At 46.0% G+C, this 19019-nt stretch overlaps 1 protein-coding gene across 1 annotated transcript in view; it reads left to right on the top strand.

The window, feature by feature from the left end:
• The window catches only part of CHRNB3 (cholinergic receptor nicotinic beta 3 subunit), a 33284-nt gene that overhangs the window by 2099 nt on the left and 12166 nt on the right, over nucleotides 1-19019 (top strand). The window contains exons 2-4 of the mRNA XM_014736519.3: nucleotides 2870-3285; nucleotides 10994-11166; nucleotides 12104-12148. Coding sequence (XP_014592005.1) covers nucleotides 3231-3285; nucleotides 10994-11166; nucleotides 12104-12148 — 273 coding nt within the window. The 5' untranslated portion in view covers nucleotides 2870-3230. The remainder of the gene's footprint in view (nucleotides 1-2869; nucleotides 3286-10993; nucleotides 11167-12103; nucleotides 12149-19019) is intronic.

Here is a 19019-nt window from a genome sequence, read left to right as displayed (position 1 = left end):
GGGGTTTGCTCGGGGGTCCTTGCAGGCAAGCTTAGCCTCCGTTGATAATGGAGCCCTTCTGATTATTTCTGCTTTGATGGATACAACCACACCCCAGGCAGCTGCCCAGCTGATGTTTATCACCTGGTTATGGAACAGGTGATGCATAAATGAAAAGCAGTACTATTTACTGGAGTACACGAGGGAGCCATTTAGTGTAAAACTAATTCAGCCTGGCCTTGTTTTTCCAAAAGGGCCTGACGTGGCCTGTTGAGCATGCACTGTATATCTGCTTTAAACATTCACAATGTCTCAGAGACAAGAATGATGCCCTTAAAGATAGGGATGTGGTTTCCTGCCACATCGACATTTCCTTAAGGATAAGCATCTCTTCCTAGAAACTAAGGATTAATTATTAACCTGCTGTGCTCACCTTATGACCACTGACCTGCTGACCACTGAGCTGCTGTGCCAGCTCAGCACCTCGTGACAGTAGTAAAAGAGACATTCCTGTCACATGTGATCTAGGCTCTTTGTTCTAAGATGGTATGTAACCTCTCTGTCCACCCCACTTCTTGGGTGTGCTTCATTCCTTGGAGAAGAAAGGCCCCCAGGCTATAGGCCTCAGCTCTGGTTCATAATAAACTCACCCCAAATTTTGATTTATGGATTGATTACGAATTATTTGCATCCATACAGGGGAGGGTGAAAGCGCACACTGGCTCAGAGCAGGATGATTTTTTGAGATAAGAATTTGTATTTTCTTCTTTGTGTGGTTTTTTTCCCCTCCATTTTCCAAGAAAGGAGCTAGCCTCCTTAAGTTTATAGAGACCAAAAGCAGAAGCTGCTTAAAGACGTCTCTCCCTGCTTGTTCAACGTCTGCCTTCACGAAAGTCAAAACTCACTGACAAGATTATTTGAGGTCTGCAGAGGGGGGAGACGAGGTGAGTGTCTTTTGGGGGAGAAAGGAGGCTATAAAGAGAGATGGGGAGAAGCTCCCAGAGGCTGGCTGGTCCCTCTGGCAGCCAGGGCCGTGCTGCGGCGGCAGCACCGTGTGGAAGTGGCTATGCTCGGAGGCAGCGGCTCAGTGGAAGCTCAGAGGGGGATCCTGCCGCCCAGACTTCCAGTCCTGGCCAAGGCCTGGGCGTTTGGCCAGGCAGTGGGTAGCAGAGCTGTCGCTTCCAAGGGGCCACGTGGCTGGCCGCTGACCCCTCTGCTGTGGTCCAGATGGACTGGAGATTACAGGGTCTTCCGTGTGCTTGGAGGACCACCAAAGCCTTCCCGATTCTTTCCCCACTCTGGGGAAGGGGATGGAGCTCCTGAAATGACTGAGAGTGAATGTCCTGCCAGCTCAGTGGAATGGCAAGCTTCATTTTACTTGATTTATTGAAAATAATGAAAGGCGCTCCTTCCTGCCCCCCTGGGTTAGTGGCTGATTTATTCCTGGGACAGTTGTCAACTCGCTGTGGGCCTGGAACACAATTCACTGGGATAGGCAATCAGTGTCTCATTGTTTCCTTCCTTCTTTCATTCAAGCAACGTTCTTAAGAATTTGCAGTGATAGGCACTGATGAAACAGGGATGAGAGAACACAGTGTCCTCATCCTTCCTCGGGAGCCCTCGGTCTAGTATGGGAGACAGGCAGGCGGGTAAGCAGCCACGTGGTGTGAGGGGTTCTCTGAGCAGCACAGAGAGGTGGGGCATGAGGAAGGGACAGTCCTGCCTCCTAGGCTGGGGCTCTTTTCATTATATGTTGGTACTTTACTCAGCACCAGCTGGTGCTTGGAAAGTTGGTACACAGTGGGGCCTTAATGAGATGTCACTGAGAAGTGTTAAAATTGGTTAAATCAGTGTTGCTCAAGTCAAGTTCAACAGTGCCCTCGTCCCCGTCCAGGTAACCCTGCTCCCACCTGGCCTCTCCTCAGCCCTAACTTACACTTGCCCGTTCATTTGATGTGCATTTATTAGGGGCCCTCTGGGTGTGGACAGCGCTGAGCGAGATGAGAATCTGATCCACTGTGAAGAAAGTGCATCAAAGAAAGAATGTCATTATCAGTCCCCAAGTCCCATAAGTGACACAAAACAAGACTAACCCCCCATCCTTTCTCATATAGGAAGGGTAAGGTGGACCCGGTGGGCTCAAGGGAACCACAGAGGATGCTCTGACGTTAAAATATGGGAGAACCATTAGATGAGAGAGCTAAAGGACATGTTCATTATCCTCTTTTTTTTTTTAGTGAGATATAATTGATGTATAGCATTCTATTAGTTTTAGATGTACCACATGTAATTCGATATTTGTATATATTGTGAAATCCTCACCACAATAAGTCTAGTTAACATCCATCGCCATGCATCATTACAAAATTATTTTTTCCTGGGGCCTACCCCGTGGCTGAGTGGTTAAGTTCGTGTACTCTGCTTTGGCGGCCCAGGGTTTCGCCAGGTTCGGATCCTGGGTGCGGACATGGCACCACTCATCAGGCCATGCTGAGGCGGCGTCCCACATGCCACAACCAGAAGGACCTACAACTGGAGTATACAACGGTGCACTGGGAGACTTTTGGGGAGAAGAAGGGAAAAAAAAAAGATTGGCAACAGATGTTAGCTCAGGCGCCAATCTTTAAAAATAAATAAATAATTTTTTCTTGTGATGAGAACTTTTAAGATCTACTCTTTTAGCAACTTTCAAACATACAATACAGTATTATTAACTGTCGTCACCATGCTGTACATTACATCTCATGACTTATTTCTTTTATAGCTGGAAGTTTGCACATTCATATTCATTATTCTTAAGCTCCAAGTCCAAAATGAAAAGATAATAGAGGAATAATGTGTATGAGAAAATGATGCATGTCCTAAAATGCAGTTTTTCTTCTTTACGCAGATCTCCAACCGTAAGAAAAATACCACAGAACATTCGGAAGTTGTCTAGCTTCATCCTTTCTCTGTTGCTCTGCATCTCTTTGCAAGAGAGTAAATTAATAAGTCAGGAGTTAGGACCCAGAGATATTTCTTGGACTTACACGATCTGACAGCTGACTGGAAATCAATGAAGTGTACTTGAAGCAGCACCGCACTCGGGCGAGATGGTCTGAGACGATTTTCTCCCACTTCAGGTGTCTACGTTCCCCTTGCCTTCTACTTCGGACTTTGAAACACTGCATTTTCTTTTCAAAGCCCCCCTTTCCAATGGAAAGACTCCGTTGTTAGAAAAAGGAAGAAACCGTCTCTCTAAAACTGACATCATGACGCTGGCAGACTTCATCCTGGTGCTCATTGTCCTTGGTGCCACCCCCCCAGGTAAGCCCAGATTAAATTAAATTAAAACTTTGTAATTGTAGAATTATTTAAGCAAGAGAGGTGAAACTCTGGTGTTGATAAAGTTAGAATTACAAAATGTAATATTTAGGTATCTTAAGTTAACCTTTGAAATGTGGCTCCAATGAGTAATTCTCTGAAATCTATATATTGCTAAAGAAAGCATATCTATGAATTCCATAACGTTTATGCTTTTGTCATTGATTGTGTTATTCCTTTTGAATCATATGAGCTTGGTAGGAAGATATAAAAGCAGGAAAAGTGTTACCAAATGCACTGAATCTTACTCAGAGAATTGTTAAATTATTTGACATAGAAATTTACTATATCAACATTTTTGTCATATCTGCTAATAATCATTAAATCTGTGTGTAGATATTTAATTTTGTCCAATGTATCCTGTAGATCTATATAAATACTTTCATAAATTTGTGTATGTAGGTAGATTTAGTATGTTTGTATATCACAATTAAACAAAAATATATATCAAATGTCTATGAACATGTGTGAGTTTTATGTGACTATTATCCAATGGAAAATAGAGGAATTCTTAATAAAGAAACAAGACAAATAACAGGAGAGAGATGGAGAGAGCAGGAGAGGGAACAAAGGGAAAGGGAAAAAGGAAGAAAAATCCAAAAAGTTTAGGAAAAAGTGGTCATTTACACCTGAAAGTTTTCTGGGTTTGGGAATCATTTCACTTTTTTTGTAACTTGAGAATAGAAAGCTCTTCTCTTTGCACCAGAAACCATCTAGAGCCAGGAGCCAGAGCGTGAGAAAGCAGTGTTGTTCCATTAGCAACTGCATTTGTTTCTCACTAGTGTTTTTGCCACATGTAATTGTTGGAACTTTCAGATGGAGAACCAGAGGCACTAAGATATTTGCCCAAGCCCTGAAATAAATCCTGGATCACAAGTCGCAGGGCCTAATGTTCCCCTCCTGAACATTATCATGTATTAAACATGTAGCCTTTGCTCGTTCCAAACACTCGAAAACAAACAGAAGTTTCTAAGTGCACAGAGCATCGAACCCACTTTCAAATACCACAAGACTGGATCTCTGCAAAGTCTTCGATGCAATTTGGCAATGATGAAAATAAAAATCAACTTCTGTGTTTTAGCGTACGATTAATGTACATGTGTCTAATGTCTTTCTGCCTTAATTTGCTAGAATATTCTATTTACCATGAGAGAATTAATTCTTACTGTTCTTTCCCCAGAGAAATCATCTCCCTGGCTGGCAGGGGGAGTTAGCTTAAACCCTCTTGGTTCACCTTTCATCCTCCTCTGCGCACGGTAGCGGATATGTGAGAAAGTTGGAATTAGAGAGAGCCTGGTCCTTGTTATCCACTGTGTAGGCTGCAGGAGTTTGGGAATGTGTACTGAGCTGTACACATCTGCCACAGATCTGGAATAAATCTATGGGGTAACTCACATTTGTGAATATTTCTAGATCCATTGGAGTTTATTTCTGTTTTCAGATCTTACCACTTTTCCTTAAGTTCTTTAACTTTACTACTCATTGCAAAGAAAGTAGTTTCTTTTCGTTATACGAAACTATCTTTTTCAAACTGCTGGGGGCAACTGCTCATTTTTATGTTTTTGCGTTGGTGAAAAGGATAATTGTGTATGGCCGTGCGACAGCTCTTATATTGCTAATTCATGCTCTCTGTGTTTGTGTCTGCTCCCAGAAATAGGGACTGTGTCTTATTCATCTTCCCATCACTCTTACCACATGATGACGCGTGTTTATTCATTCAGTAAATATTTATTGAGGACCTCCCGTATCCTAGGAATGGTTCCAGCGTGTGGGAAACAAGAGGGAATTTAAAAAGTCGTCCTAATAAACTCTCTAGCAAGAATCCAGTAAATATTTATTATTTGATTTCACCCTGAGGGCTCACTCTATGTGTTGACAGAAGAGGCTACCATATCTGTGGTATGATTTTTTTTGGACAGGTGGTGATAATGGAAGGCAAAACCAAAACATACCACAAGGTGTCAAAACAAAAAATATGCCTCTCCCAAACATACTTGCTGAGGTTTGAAATTCTTCAATTATTTCTTTCCTCTCCTGGCTGAGGATACCCAATGGTGCTGTCTTCAATAAAACCATAAATAATCATGGGAAATTTCATCTAGTAAGTCTTCTCAGTTATTTATACCTCGGTGTGAGTGAGTTTGTCAAAATTTTCCTGAAAGTGGGTGTTGCTATGGGGGTAGAAGAGAGTAGAGGTCTGAGAGCCTGAAGAAAGGAAAGGAAGCATGATCTAGAAGGTCAAGTCATAGGTGCCAAAGAAAAATTCCCTTGTCTCAAGCTCATGCTGGGCACCTCATCCGAGTCTCTCATGATCCCACTTCCTGGGGTTGAGTGAGCCCCACCCTCCTCACAGGGAGGGAGTCCCGTCCAGTCCCCGGATGGCTTTATTCCCCTTTACCTGGACGCTTTCTCTGTTGCAGTAAATGGCAGCCAGGAGAGAGGGCTGTTCTGCAATCAATGGCGCATCTTAAACTTGGGCTGTCTTTTGTATCTTTGAAACAGCGAATATCTGGCACAAGTAGTTCACATTTTGTGGCTGTTTCATGGACGTAAAGATCATGGACGCACGGGACGTATGAGTTGCTAGGAGCCTTAGCAATCATCCCCTCCCGATTTTTTGGGGAGAGGTTAAATGCCTTGCTTAAGATTACACAGCTTGGAATCAGGACCAGAACTCATGTCTCTAGACCTGACCCCACTGCCTCTCAATGTTAAATAAATATTTGTTGGGTTCTCGTTCTAACAAGTGACATGTTTGGCAAGAGACCCAGCACTCTGAGCCCAGAGCAGTGTGCCCTCTGGAGCACTTTCCCAGCCTGGGTCCCTCGTGGAGGAAATAACTAGAATCAGCAGAGTGCTCACCATCTCTGTGTATGTGTCTGTCTGTCGGAATCACTTGCGTGTGCTCTCCAGCTGGTTTTTCCTTTTCTTGCTCTCTGCCTGTGGAGTTGCTTGTCTAGTCCTAAGGGAAAGATTTTGACAAAGAAACCTGAGACGAAGATTAAGTAGAGAGAGGAGAACTGGGGTTTATGGAAGGAAAAAAATTCCTTCTTTACTAAAAGAGATGGCGAAAAGCTTTGATAGGTAGCACACATCCTCTGAAGATAGGCACTAGACTGAGTGTGTTGCAAAGCAGGACCCAAAACAAGAGAACATGGGAGTCCTTGGTCAGTTCTGAAGCAGGACCGCTCCCTCAGCAAAGCACTGGGTGTCCACCTCCAAGGAGAGTGACCCGGGGGGGCCCAGTCAAGGGGCCCCTGGGCAAAGCAGTCTGCTGGATGCCAGCTGCACACAGCGAGATTCGAGTAGGGTTACAGAGCACTGTCGCACTGTGGAGTGTCCCCCTACGACCAAACAAAGATGACCTGGTTTAGGATTCTTCCGGGTAGCAGATTGCTTTAAACAACAGTGAAGAATTTGGGAAAATGTAATGCTAACAACAACACAGCAACGAAAACAGCAATAACAACAGACATATGTTCAGAGAAGAGAGTTGCTGGAAGAGTTTTTATGAGGCAGGAAAGAGATCATAGTGGAGGCAACAGTCTTTTGCGTCTTCAATCCTCAAAGAACCTCATGGGCTGGTGGAAAGGTGGCTGACCAGAGGGTCAGAAGACCACACCTGCTGCTCATTCGCTGGGTGATCCTGGGCAAGCCACTTCCCCTCTGCGTACCCCAGGATCTTCCCTTGTAAAAGGAGGGGCTTAGATAATCTTGGAGGTCCTTTCCAGCTCTCTTGCCTTCACTTCTTTGTCATTTCACATTTCCTTTCTCTTTAATTAATGCTGAAATTATTTACGAATACAAATGATCTCCCATCCCTCCCTCGGGAAGCTGACTTTGAAAACTCCAAGCGCCCACGGCAGGGGGTCGCTCATCTTCCAAAAGCAGCTTCTTGACTTGGCAACGAGTCGCTGAGACGTATCTTGATATGTTGGCCTTGCCTAATGAATTTTAAATATAAGTCCATTTGCAAAAACTTAGTTTACACACAATTTTTCGGGAATTTATTTATTCTTTAAAACACAGACCATGTGTCCTGGAAACCCTGAACGTATCTGTGACTCTGTGTCCTCTAGAACAGTGGGCCCGGCCTCTGCCTCCTTCCCCTGTGCACAGAGGTGCCTTTTGTGGCCTTTTGAGCGTTTATTCCTTCATCTGTGCACTCAGCAAACATCGTCACATATTTAAGGAGCCCCTGGCCGCAATGAGCCGGTGCAAGCCCTTGCCTTTCCTCCTCATGCTCTATTTTACAAGAAGGACGCCAGAAACATCTCCAGGCCTGTCGTCTGTGTCTGCTCCAATGGCTCAGAGACTTCAGCTTCTGCTTTGGGAAGATTCAGGAAGCTTGGAGATATTAGGCAGAAAGTGTTAAACCTTTGGCCTTTTTATTTATTCACTTTTGGTAAGGTCAGTTTAGGTCAATACAGATTTGTGCTAGTCAGCTTGGGCTGTCATAGCAAAATGCCGCTGACTGACTGGCTTAACAGCAATTTATTTTCTCACAGTTTTGGGGGCTAGAAATCCGTGATAAAGATGCTGGTAAATTCAGTTTCTGGTGAGGACTCTCTTCCCGGCTCGTGAACAGCAGCTTTCTTGCTGTGCCCTCACGTGGTCTTCCTCAGTGTTTGCATGGTGACGGAGAGAGAAGTGTCTCTGGCCTCTTTTCCTCTTCTCATGAGTTCCGTGGGATGATGGCCCCACCCTGATGACCTCAGTTAACCTTCGTTACCTCCCTACAGGCCCGTCTCCAAATACAGTCACCTTGGAGGTTAGGCTGCCACATGGGAATCTGAAGGGAAACAAACCTTCAGTTGGTAACGGAACAGATTTGTGCTTTTCCCCCTCGATTCAGGCATCTCACCCTCTGACACTGGCGACACAGGTTGAAAAATACACAGGTCCCTGCAAGAGCGGACCTGCTTGTTTCCTTTGGATCCTGGGAAAGGGTGTGGCTTTGTGGGTGACAGATCTGGGGAATGTCCGGGTTATCATTTTAGAAGATCCCTGCCAACGTGCAACTCCACTTCCCTTCAAAGTGACAGGAAAACTTCCAAGTTCGAGGGTGCAGTCTCCACCCTCGGTAGGCTCCCTCACATAGGTCCAAAATTATAAGGTCGCAGGGTTGTCTGAGCTCGGAAGCGTGTGTGTGTGGATTGGCTCAGACGTTATTCAGTTGGTCTCAGCCTTCCTGGGGTGTCTCCATCTGTTGTGAGATGGTGTCTTCAGTATTTGTACCCGCTGGGTTAACAGAGACACAAGGTCTCTTGGGGAAGGTCAGGACTCTGGCGCTCTCAGAAGCTGGGACTGGCCTCAGACACAGGTAACAGTGGCTACAGTGGCTTAGTCAAAAGAGGCGAGTGTTTTCTCACCCATCAAGAAATTTGGAAGCGGGCAGTCCAGGGCTGGCATGGCAGTCACCATGCTAACAGGGATGCAGTCTCCACCTGTCTATCTATTCGGCCACCTTATGTGTGTAGCCTTCACCAGGCGTGCAAAATGCTCAGGTGGCCAAATCTCTAGACAACATGTCCCAGTTCCGGGCAAGAGAAGTAGAAAGGAAAAGGGTATAAGCGGAAGTACATGTTGGGTTGAGTCCATCCTATTCAACAATGTTTCCTGTAAACCTCACCCAGTGGCTTCTGTTAATACCCTCCTTGGCCACACATGTGTCATACAGCCATCCCTAGCTGTGAGGGAGCCTGAGAGGGGAGCATTTTAAGCTGGCATTGTGCACTCCTGAATAAATTTAGCCTCTGTTACCAGGAAGAAAGGGCAATGGCTGTTGGCCGGTAACTAGTGTGTCTGCCGCAGTGCCCCCAACAGCATTCTTCTCTTTGGAGGAGGGGCTGCCTGGGTGAGGCAGGCTGGAGAAGGACAGCTGTGGCCTCCTCACTTCTCTTTTCTCCAGAGCAATTCATCTCTGGCCCAAACCCTCCAAACACCACTCAGCAAACAAAAGCCAGGCAGCTGACTGCACTGTTACCCAAGTGTCGTTCGCTCAGCAGCCATTGGCTCAGCAGCCACACCTGCCAGGCACTGCCCCAGGAACTGGGGGACAGCAGTGTGGCGGACAAGGCCCCTGCTTCCTGGAGCTGCATTTTCTAGCAGGGCAGACAGACAATAAACGTATAATAAGATCAAGTGCTCTGATGGAAGATAAAGTATCATAAGGGGACAGAATATCATAAGCGGATTTTTAGATGGAGTAACCTGGAATGACCTCTTCAAGGAGATGACATTGGAGCAAAGATGGGACAAAGGAAAGGAGCAGGGATCTTTAGGGCAAGAGCCTCCCCAGAACAGAAGCTTACTGGAATGTTCTGGAAAGAGCAGATAGGCCTGCAGCACTGGGAGATGGGTTGAGGGCAGAGTGGGAGAGGGTAGGAGCCACGTAGGGCCCGGGAGACCATGGTAAGAACTGGGGGTGTTTTTTCTAAGTTTGGTGGGAAGCATTTGGTGGATTTGAGCAGGGAACTGACATAATTGTCCTCTGTTTTTAAGAGATGGCTCTAGCTGCTGGGCAGAAAATGGACTGTCAAAGGGCGGGAGTGGAAGCAATTGGAAAGCAGCACTCGAATCCAAGAGAGAGATGATGGAGTTTGTGGTTAGGGCAGCACCAGTGGAGATGGTGGGAAGCAGCTGAAGTCGCGATGTAACTGAAGGAAGTTAAGACTGGATGTGGGGCAGGGAAATTCTTCGAGCGCAGCCTGAGCAGGTGAACACCTCTTCCTCAGAAGCCTTCAGGGGAATTTCAATTCCCCCCTCCTCCTCCATTTCCAGGAAGGTTTTAGGGCCCCTTACAGAGTGCCACCCAGCTGACCTGCTCTCTAGTGCAGCTCTGCTCACTAAGAATAGTGGAAGTATCAAAGTCTGAGAACAGCTAGCTTTTTAAATAAGCGCAAATGTAAGGTTGCACCTCTCTCTGTCACTCATTTGCATTTTAATATGCTTTCTAGAGCAGAAGAGAAAGATGTGAGGGCAGAGAGCGCTCCGCAGCCTTCCAGTCCACACCTTGGAATGCTGCTCCCTTAGTGAAGAGCAGACCTCAGGCACCCCCAGGGGAGGTGTGCTATTTTGCTTTTCTTCCTGCTAAGAGTCTTTAGGTTTTGATTGGGTAAATCTGGGGGTGTATCTTGTATGTGATCACTGCCCATCGTGTCTCTCAGTGGGAAAAAAAGATTTTCTATGGTAAAGCAGAGAGTGGAGTGAGTTGTTATAGGATATTTGTAGGGTCGTAAGTATGTGAAAAGAGGAGCTTTATTTAAAGCAACAACGAAGGGCTTCCTTGTTTTAAATTTATAGCATGGCACTGAAAAGAAACAAAAGTTATCTCTAGACTCATTTCTAAACCATTTCTTCGACTTGAGGGTTAAAGCTTGAAATTAGTGTGTTTCTTAGGCTCTCGCAGAGAGGTCGTGGACCATCCCCTTGGGGTCAAGCTATTGACCTCACGATGGGAGAATCCCATGAGAAGAGAGTGAAACTCTGGGTAACTGACAGAGCCTACTTTTAGCTGTGGGCATAGAGAATGGCTAAAGAGAAGCCCGATCCCCAAAACTGCCTGTGCTGAATTAGGCTGTTTAGAAATACATACAGGTTCAGGCCATAGGATGCTAAACCAGCCAATATGCCTCTTCCGTTAATTCAGGTTCCTCCATGATGGTTAAAGCCACTGCGGGATTCAGTTCAATAGCTGAAAATGAAGATGCCCTCCTCAGAGATTTATTCCAAGGTTATCAGAAATGGGTTCGCCCTGTATTAAATGCTAATGACACCATAAAAGTATACTTTGGATTGAAAATATCTCAGCTCGTAGATGTGGTGAGTAATCCTTGGCACAAAGCTAAAAGGAACGCACATTCCTTAACCTCTTTGTGAGTCTAAGATTTTGTTCTGTTTTCTTTCCCCATGTCTGCCATTTCAATTTTAAAAATAACTTACTGTGGGAGAAAATCTGCCCCAAGGAGCCAGTGAAATGACCCAAGGAAAGAATGAGAAGCGTCACGGGATAAATCTTCATCGCAGCGCTCTTAGTAGGGGACCTTGTTGCTGGGGGTGGATGTGGTTGCCAGGACGGGCCTTGCCCTGGTGGGTTTGCTGGAGCACCCAGGGTGAGGAGTGGGGGCTGGAGGGAAGGGACAACTGAGCCCAGGGCTGATTCAATGCCATCCAGGCACCGGAGTGGGTGCCTGGGTGACTCCATCACCCTTCTGGATCCCCCAAGGACCCCATGCTTTTCCCTGACCTCACCCAGACTTTAACATTCTCTGCTAATTTCCTGTTGGGCTGCCGTGATTGCATTCCTGGGAAATCAGTAAACTTTAACAACCCACATTCTGCAGAATCATCCTGCTGTGGTCCCCAAAGTCCCAGAAGAATCCTCCCATGTTGCCCCAATCCCCTGCCCCACCAAGCACGCACCCTCACCCACCCCTGCTGACTCAATGCCCCAGGATGCCTTCTAGAAAAGCATGCAAAGCTCATGTTTCGTTCTATTTTGCACCCTTAACACGCGTTCTCGGTTATGCAATTTTATATAAATATGGCCGTGATGAACTCCTACTTGCTTTAATTATTATTTTTCATTTAAGTGAAACATGCCTAAAATTTTAGGATCCTGTACCATTTAACTGTTCTTAAGTTGAGAATCATTTACACTTTGAATACCTCAAAAGTAAGACTCAGGTCTTTCCGACAGAAAGAATCCAAAGCACGACTTCACTTAATTTGAATTTACATCTTCTTGTCATTTTCTTAGGATGAAAAGAATCAGCTGATGACAACAAATGTGTGGCTCAAGCAGGTAAATGTCGATCCAAGCATTGTATCTGTCAATCTCATTATGTCGATTCTTTTCTATTTAGAAAGGCTCCCATCTGGAAAACAATTATTTTGAAGAGCACATTGGGTTCCTCAGGGAGATATTTGGGAACGGTTGGGAAGATCTCTCATTTTTTATCTTCTTTTGTGGGATATAGTCTTTTTCAGGACCTTTGGAGAGCAGGTCCTGAAGCTCGCAGGCGTGCCTGGTTCTGTTTTGTTGCTCCTGGAGTGGAACTGTCCCCAGGCAGGGGAAGGCGGATTCTCTGACACTGAGGCCTGGGTCCCTGGGCTCCTTGGAGAAAGGGGGAAGGGCCCCAGGGCACCTTCAGAGTACGGCTCCCGGATAAGGGACGAGCGATGTTAACTTCTCCCTCACCCCTACCGGCCCTCCGGGGGAATAAGCCACCCTGTGACATTGCTCCCCAGAAAGAGAAGAGAGGGAACGAAGGAAGGCCGCCGCCTGCAATTTCAGAACAAAGTAATAAATGCGTGTTCTCCCGATCTGACTCAAATGCGTTTGCATGGTTTCCGGCTCCCTGCTCAGATGACTGCTTTGAACTGGCTACCGCCTGTTTCCCAAAGCAGCGTCTGTGCACAGGAGCTCTGGCTAGAGTGTCAGGAAAGAATTACCTTTCGAAACCCAGTTTTGCATATGTTATATAAAGGAGAAAATACTGACACTTTGGTGATAAGAGATGAGAAGTTTGGTTTAATTGCTTATTTTTTGTTTTTGTTAGCAATTTCACGTTTTTTAATGCCTGTCCAGATATTTTCTAATCTCTCATAGATTTAAAATCTTCCTGGTGGGGGTTATGTTAAACATCTCACTTAGCTTTAACATACGTACATAATGCTTTTATTTGCGTATATTGAAATGTGTTAGTCATCTACTCAGGTTGAGCAGGCATTTTTCAGCTCTTTCTGCTAGCGGTTTGTAGGGAGCAGTGACGAAGCAGTGGATGAAAGAGGTCACAAGGAGATCTCCCAGGCCTCACTCGGTGTCATCTGATTGCTCCCACCGAAACCTTTGATCAGAGTTTGAGAATTATTCTAGGTTTTGCTACCGTCTATTCCTCTGATTCTTTAATTGGGAGGGATGTCAGCAAGTTATGAAATGGATCTGCGTATTGTTTTACCTGCAAATGAAAAGTCCAGGAGAAAATGATAAGCTGAGCGTGTGTGTGTGAAACTGCCGTTTAAGTTGGCGTCTTTTACGGACGCCTGTCCCGTCCCTCAGTGGCGCATCCCGCTCCTGTACTCCAGAGGCTGTGCGATTGGAAGGTATTTTGAGTTAATAAAAATCAACAAGAAGTCTGTATTTAAGCATGCTGGGAAGAGAAACAAAACTTTTCTCTTAAAGTATAAACAGTCTTTGGAAGTCAAGAAAAATATAAAACAGCAAACAAACAAAACCCCACTGCTTCCCACACACCTCCTCCTCCAGCTGCTCCTTGGGATTAATCTCTCACAGGGAGCCTTGGTCCAGGGATCCTGGCCTTTAATGTTGAGAGAGTAGAGGCCAAAGTTAGGCCTGGTGAATGCCTCCAGATCAAGAGGGAGTCAAATCCTAAAAATTTCCAACACACAAAACAGAGCAAGTAAAATCTGTAGGAGGAGGGCGAGCTGACAGTGGGACAGCCAGCCCGCTCACGTGGGTTCCCGTTTCCTAGAAGGGATGAGAGTAACAAACTTTGCTTGCATTTAATTTGCAAAGAGTTATCATATCTCTTCTCTCATTTGCATCTCTCAGCCACCCTGAATTACCAAAGTGGGTATCACTACCCCCGCTTACAGAGATAGAAGAATCTAGTAACTCATCTGGCTTAGTCTGGGTTTCCTACCTCGTGATTAGGGTCTTCTCTGTCTAGCCAGCCTTTGCACTAAACATCAAGACCTGTTTCTAAGTCCTAGGAGGAGCCAAGGCAGGAGCAACAGCTGCACTTTCATAGAAGCACAGAGAACACCGTCAAAGCTCTTCCACCCACACAGACTGGAGCTGGAGTGGGAATGTCACAGTGGACGATAGTCAATAAGTGCTATGTAATTGGCACAACGTGGGAGCAAGAAGGAAAGAGGGTGGCAGGCAGGGAAGGGTGCATGGAAGAGGGTGTGTTTGAGCTCTGCCATGATGTTACTTTTATGCTTTCTGTTTTTTAGCTTTCTAAAACTAAAAGGATAAAAGAAAGATGAAGAATAAAAGAAAAAATATGGTAAAATCTAATGTTAAAAAACAGGTATCATTGGTGTTTTACACAGATCTCAGTTTTATAGCAGCTAATAAAATACCCAAGATTTACTGAGCGCCTACGAGGTGTTTGGGCACCGTGCTGAGTGTGTCGGGGAATGATCTCACTTAATTCTCATGGCCATCTTATAAGGTGACGTCTATTATTATTCCCACTTTGCAGATGAGAAAACTGAGGACTGGAGCATTGAAGTGACTCGCACTGTTCAGTGGAGTCTGGCTTCTATAAAGCAATCATTCCATTCCCTTCCTCAGACTGAGGGAGCTGATGGAAGATGTCTGGTTCTCCTCTCAGTGCTGTCCCCGTCTAGTCTATTTCCTAACCCTGGTCTTCTAAGGTTGTAATTAGTTGGTTGATTAGTCCCTCAACCCCTGGGACTTCTCATGGAATTGGTGTAGAAAGATATATGGAAGAGACTAAAGTTAGGATTCACTCCATCTTCTGTTCAATCCACAGGATTGATTGAGCACCTGCTAATTGCTGGGTACTCTGCTAGATCCTGGATGTACAAAGAGGAAAACACAGGTCTTCTTTCAGGAGAGGACATAGTCTTAGTTGTGTAAAAAATAACCACTGTAGGGACCGAGCTGGTGGCATAGTGGTTAAGTTCATGTGCTCCACTTTGGCAGCCTGGGGTTCATGGGTTCAGATGCCAGGCATGGACCTACACACTGCTTGTCAAGTCATGCTGTGGCAGCATCCCATGTACAAAATAGAGGAAAATTGGCACAGATGTTAGCTCAGGGTGAATCTTCCTCACCAAAAAATTAAAAAAAAAAAACCTACTATAATATGGTAAACACCATAAGGAAAGTTCACATAAGTACTGTGTTGGTACAAAAATGACAATGAGATAGGGAGAAAATCAGAGAAAGCTTCCAAGGGGAGGAGATATTTAAGTTGGGTCTTACAGGATCAACAGAAGTTCTATAAGCCACGAAGGTGGAGAAGTTGTGAACCACGTGTCTAGTATTCCCAATAACGTGACTTCCCAAAGCTCTTACACCAGGGCAAACCTACTGGAAACTCTTTCCAGTCACCCTGTATACATCAGTCAAAATAAAGACGAAAATGGTCAAACCCTCCTCTTTTCTCATTTCCCTGTCAGACACTCCCTAATTCATATCCACAGGGAGAATGAAATTCTGCCCACTTGGAACAAAAGCATGTTCCATGGCAGCATACACAACGGATGCTTGCTTTTTTGCCCAATTCTCTGTCTTACCCTCTGTTTCCGTAGTTCCTCTCTGGTATTTTTAGACATTCCTCTCCTATCCTCTCAAAGACCTTTATCAAGGACAAATTTAGTGACATCCTGAGAAAGTCCTCTATGTGGGGCTATTTTTATTTCATTGATTTTATTCTGCAAACTCATTTGTCTTCCTCCTTCATACTTCCAGAGAGCAATCAAAACTCTATAAATCGTAAGTAGGTTATTAACATCTACTCAGTAGAATTACATGAGAAAATACTCAATGCCCTGGCTGCCTGGAGTCTGCTTTGTCCCACTCAAGGTCAGGAAACCACATCGCCAGCACCTTGAAGGTGACGGAAAATGAAACCCCGCTTTCCTTAATGACCCCAGGCTTGGACCTTTTGCCTGATGTCATCATGTGAATAACCACTGTGATGACAGATGTCAGATTTACTCATCCAACAAGCGCCTACTGTGCGCCGAGCATCATGTGAGGCACTGGGCTCGGCCCTGTCCAGTGTAAACACCAGTGAGACAATGAGATTCTGAGTGTTGGCCTCCCTGTAGCTGACTGCTTGTCTGCCAAGGCCAACGTCTGAAACTAGTGCTGTTTCTCCCACAGCTGAGTCCTGTTTTTGATAAGAAAAAGTTTAGCAAACATATGAAGGCCTCATTGGGTAGATCCCTGGAGCTGGTCTTTGAGGAGAAATAGAAACCAAGCTCCTGTGGAAGGGGCAGCCTTGCGTGCAGGTCTGGGCGATCTCCCCAACTCTAATTATCTTCCACAGCCTCCAGGGGCACCTTCAGGTCCATGAGTTTGTCTCAGACTTTTACTCCCCATCTCATTTTCCCTCCTTTTCCGCAGCCTCACCCTGATGTTAGCAAAGGAGGCCAGTTTGGTCTTCTTACTCCAGTGGACCCTGACTGAGCATCCGGCAGAGTGAGTTAGGAGCCAAAGGCCTGCTCTATAGGCTTGGGCAAGTCCTTTCACCTCTCTGACCCTCAGTCTCTTCATCTGTAAAATAGAGGCAATGCCTAGCTCACAGTGTCGCTGGGAGGTTAAATGAGATCACATGTGTGAATGTGACTCGTACATTATCTGGCATGTAGTAGGGAATCAATAAATGTCCTTTCCTGGTGCCACCTTTGTAGGCTTTCTCATCCTTAATGACAAGTCCCATTTCTTGGCCTTGTCAACTCATGGATATAATGAGAATATGAGACATATCATACATCATGTTGCTGTCTTTAAGATTAGAATAAATCAACACTAATTTGGTTTTAAGAATTTCTCATCTGACCTTAAGGTGACTGAAATTCCCAGGGATGTCCCAGAGGCTGCCAATCAAGGCAATAGCAAGGAATGTTTGTTCTTTACTATCTTTTGGTCTTAGTATTAAACTACGAATAATCTGAAGAATTTATAGTAAAAAAGTGTTATGATTTAGGTTTAAATGAAATCTGGTTCTGGATTGTGGTAATAGCTAGACATTTATGACTGCTACTTCAGGTAATATTTGTAAGAAAAGACAATTTCAAGGGAATATATATGATATGGATTTGAAAATGCACTTTTCAGAATTACGAACCAGACTTGCAGTGCTTTTCCATTTTCCTTAGTGAGAGATTAGCTTTGACATTTGGCCCTGACCTGCCCTGTGCTCTCCTGTTTCCTGCAATGACACAGCTCGCCCCGGGAGCGGCTGCAAACCAGAGCTGATGTTTGCAAACGGCTTTGCGAGTCTTGGCTAGAACATACCATGTGGACACAGGATATTATTTCTAATCTCTTCCTTTAAGAAGGGAGAGGCAGGGGCTCAACTCCAGGCGGCCCCAGGGTTTCAGAGAGAACAGGGAAGTGACTAGAAATCTCACAGCTCCTTAGAGAACAGGATGGAGGGTTTGGGCTCAGAATCCTCAGCCCGCCCCTGCTGACTCGAACACGGCAGTCATCCTGGGCTAGGGAGCACACCCGCACGGTGAGGGACAGACAGTTTCATGGAAATCCAATGAGCCCCTGTGGGTGGGCATGCCAAGAAGAGCACCCTGCCTCCCAGGTCGCCTACAGAAGGACACAGGGTTACGAGGAATGTCTCTAACCCTGCAAAGGAGTGCAGCTGGTGAAGGACCAGCCCGCTGTGCAACTCAGGGCTTCTGGCTCAAACCCAGGCCTCTTTCTCTTCTGGGTGCACCAAAGTAAGCAGTGCTGACCGAAAGTCCTGCCTAGCCCCTTTTCCTTCTCTGGTCAGTGTCGGGGAGGGAGAAGCCCCCTTCTGCCCTTCTTGTGTTCTTATGGTTAGACTAATAATAAAACTGACGCAAGACCAGATTAACAGGGGAAGACCCAATTTCATTACTTGTGCATGGGAGAAGCATGAACATGATGCTCGGAGAGTGAGGGAAGCAGGAAGGATATCTGTCTTTTATACCAAGAAACAGTAAATTTGTGAGGAATTGACAGGACACAAAAACTTAGGCTTGGGTAGTAAGTGAAGTTTGCTTACACTGCTTCTCGGCCCTGAATGCCCGGCTCTGGGGACAAGGATGCAGGGGGGGCACCTTCCACAGGGGAGATTCGTCTCCCCTTTCAGGGGAGCAGCGACAGGAGGCTCGGAAAGCCCTTTTTGCTTCTCAAGTAGCTTTAATTCAAAATAATCAATATGCCACTGTGGGATATTTTGAGGTGACCGTCCTGGGCCCCGACATCAGGAATGAGACCCGCATCCACTGTAGCTCTCTTTCTACCCTCCTCGAGGAGTCGAATGTGTCCCTCATTCACCCATGCACTCACTTGTCTACCCCAGCGCCTTCCTGCGTGCTGTCTTATCTACGGGCAACCTTCGGCTGGCCGCACCACCGCCCGCTGCTCCTTCCTCCCCTTCACGTCTCAGCTGAGACATCCTCCCCTCAGAACTACCTTCCCTGTCCACTCAGCTGTTCCGTATCATTGTACCCAAACCGCTCCCCCTTCACAGCAACGACCACCAGGCTTGCCGATCATCTGTCTGGTAGTCTGCTTGTTCATTGTCTGAGTCAGCCCAGGCGAGGCGGGCAAGGCGGCACCGCTGGGTGTGAGTACAAGCCTTGCGTGTTTGTGGAATGAATTAATTCCCCAAAAATGTGAGCCTCATAAACCACTACCTCGGTGTTAGCTCTGACCACAGCTGCTGCTCCTGCTGTTGGAGGTCGGGTCGGAGAGCAAGACAAATCTTTCTGACTGAAACGTCCCTCGCCCTGGGGCTCGGCTCGCTTTCCTCGGGAGAATTTGTAAAGCGGGCATGGTTTGCTGGGATCTGCGCAGAGGCAGGGGCCCCAGAATTTTAGCTTTCGCCCTTCCTCCTTTGCGTGTAGAACTGGGCACAGGTAAAGGCCAGCTGCGCCTGCGGAAGGAAGCTGGGTCCGGGAAGCAG

Source organism: Equus caballus, chromosome 27 (assembly GCF_041296265.1).
Source record: "Equus caballus isolate H_3958 breed thoroughbred chromosome 27, TB-T2T, whole genome shotgun sequence".
Taxonomy (NCBI): domain Eukaryota; kingdom Metazoa; phylum Chordata; class Mammalia; order Perissodactyla; family Equidae; genus Equus; species Equus caballus.
Note: the sequence above shows the minus strand (reverse complement) of the source record. Positions and strands in the feature narration are given on the sequence as shown.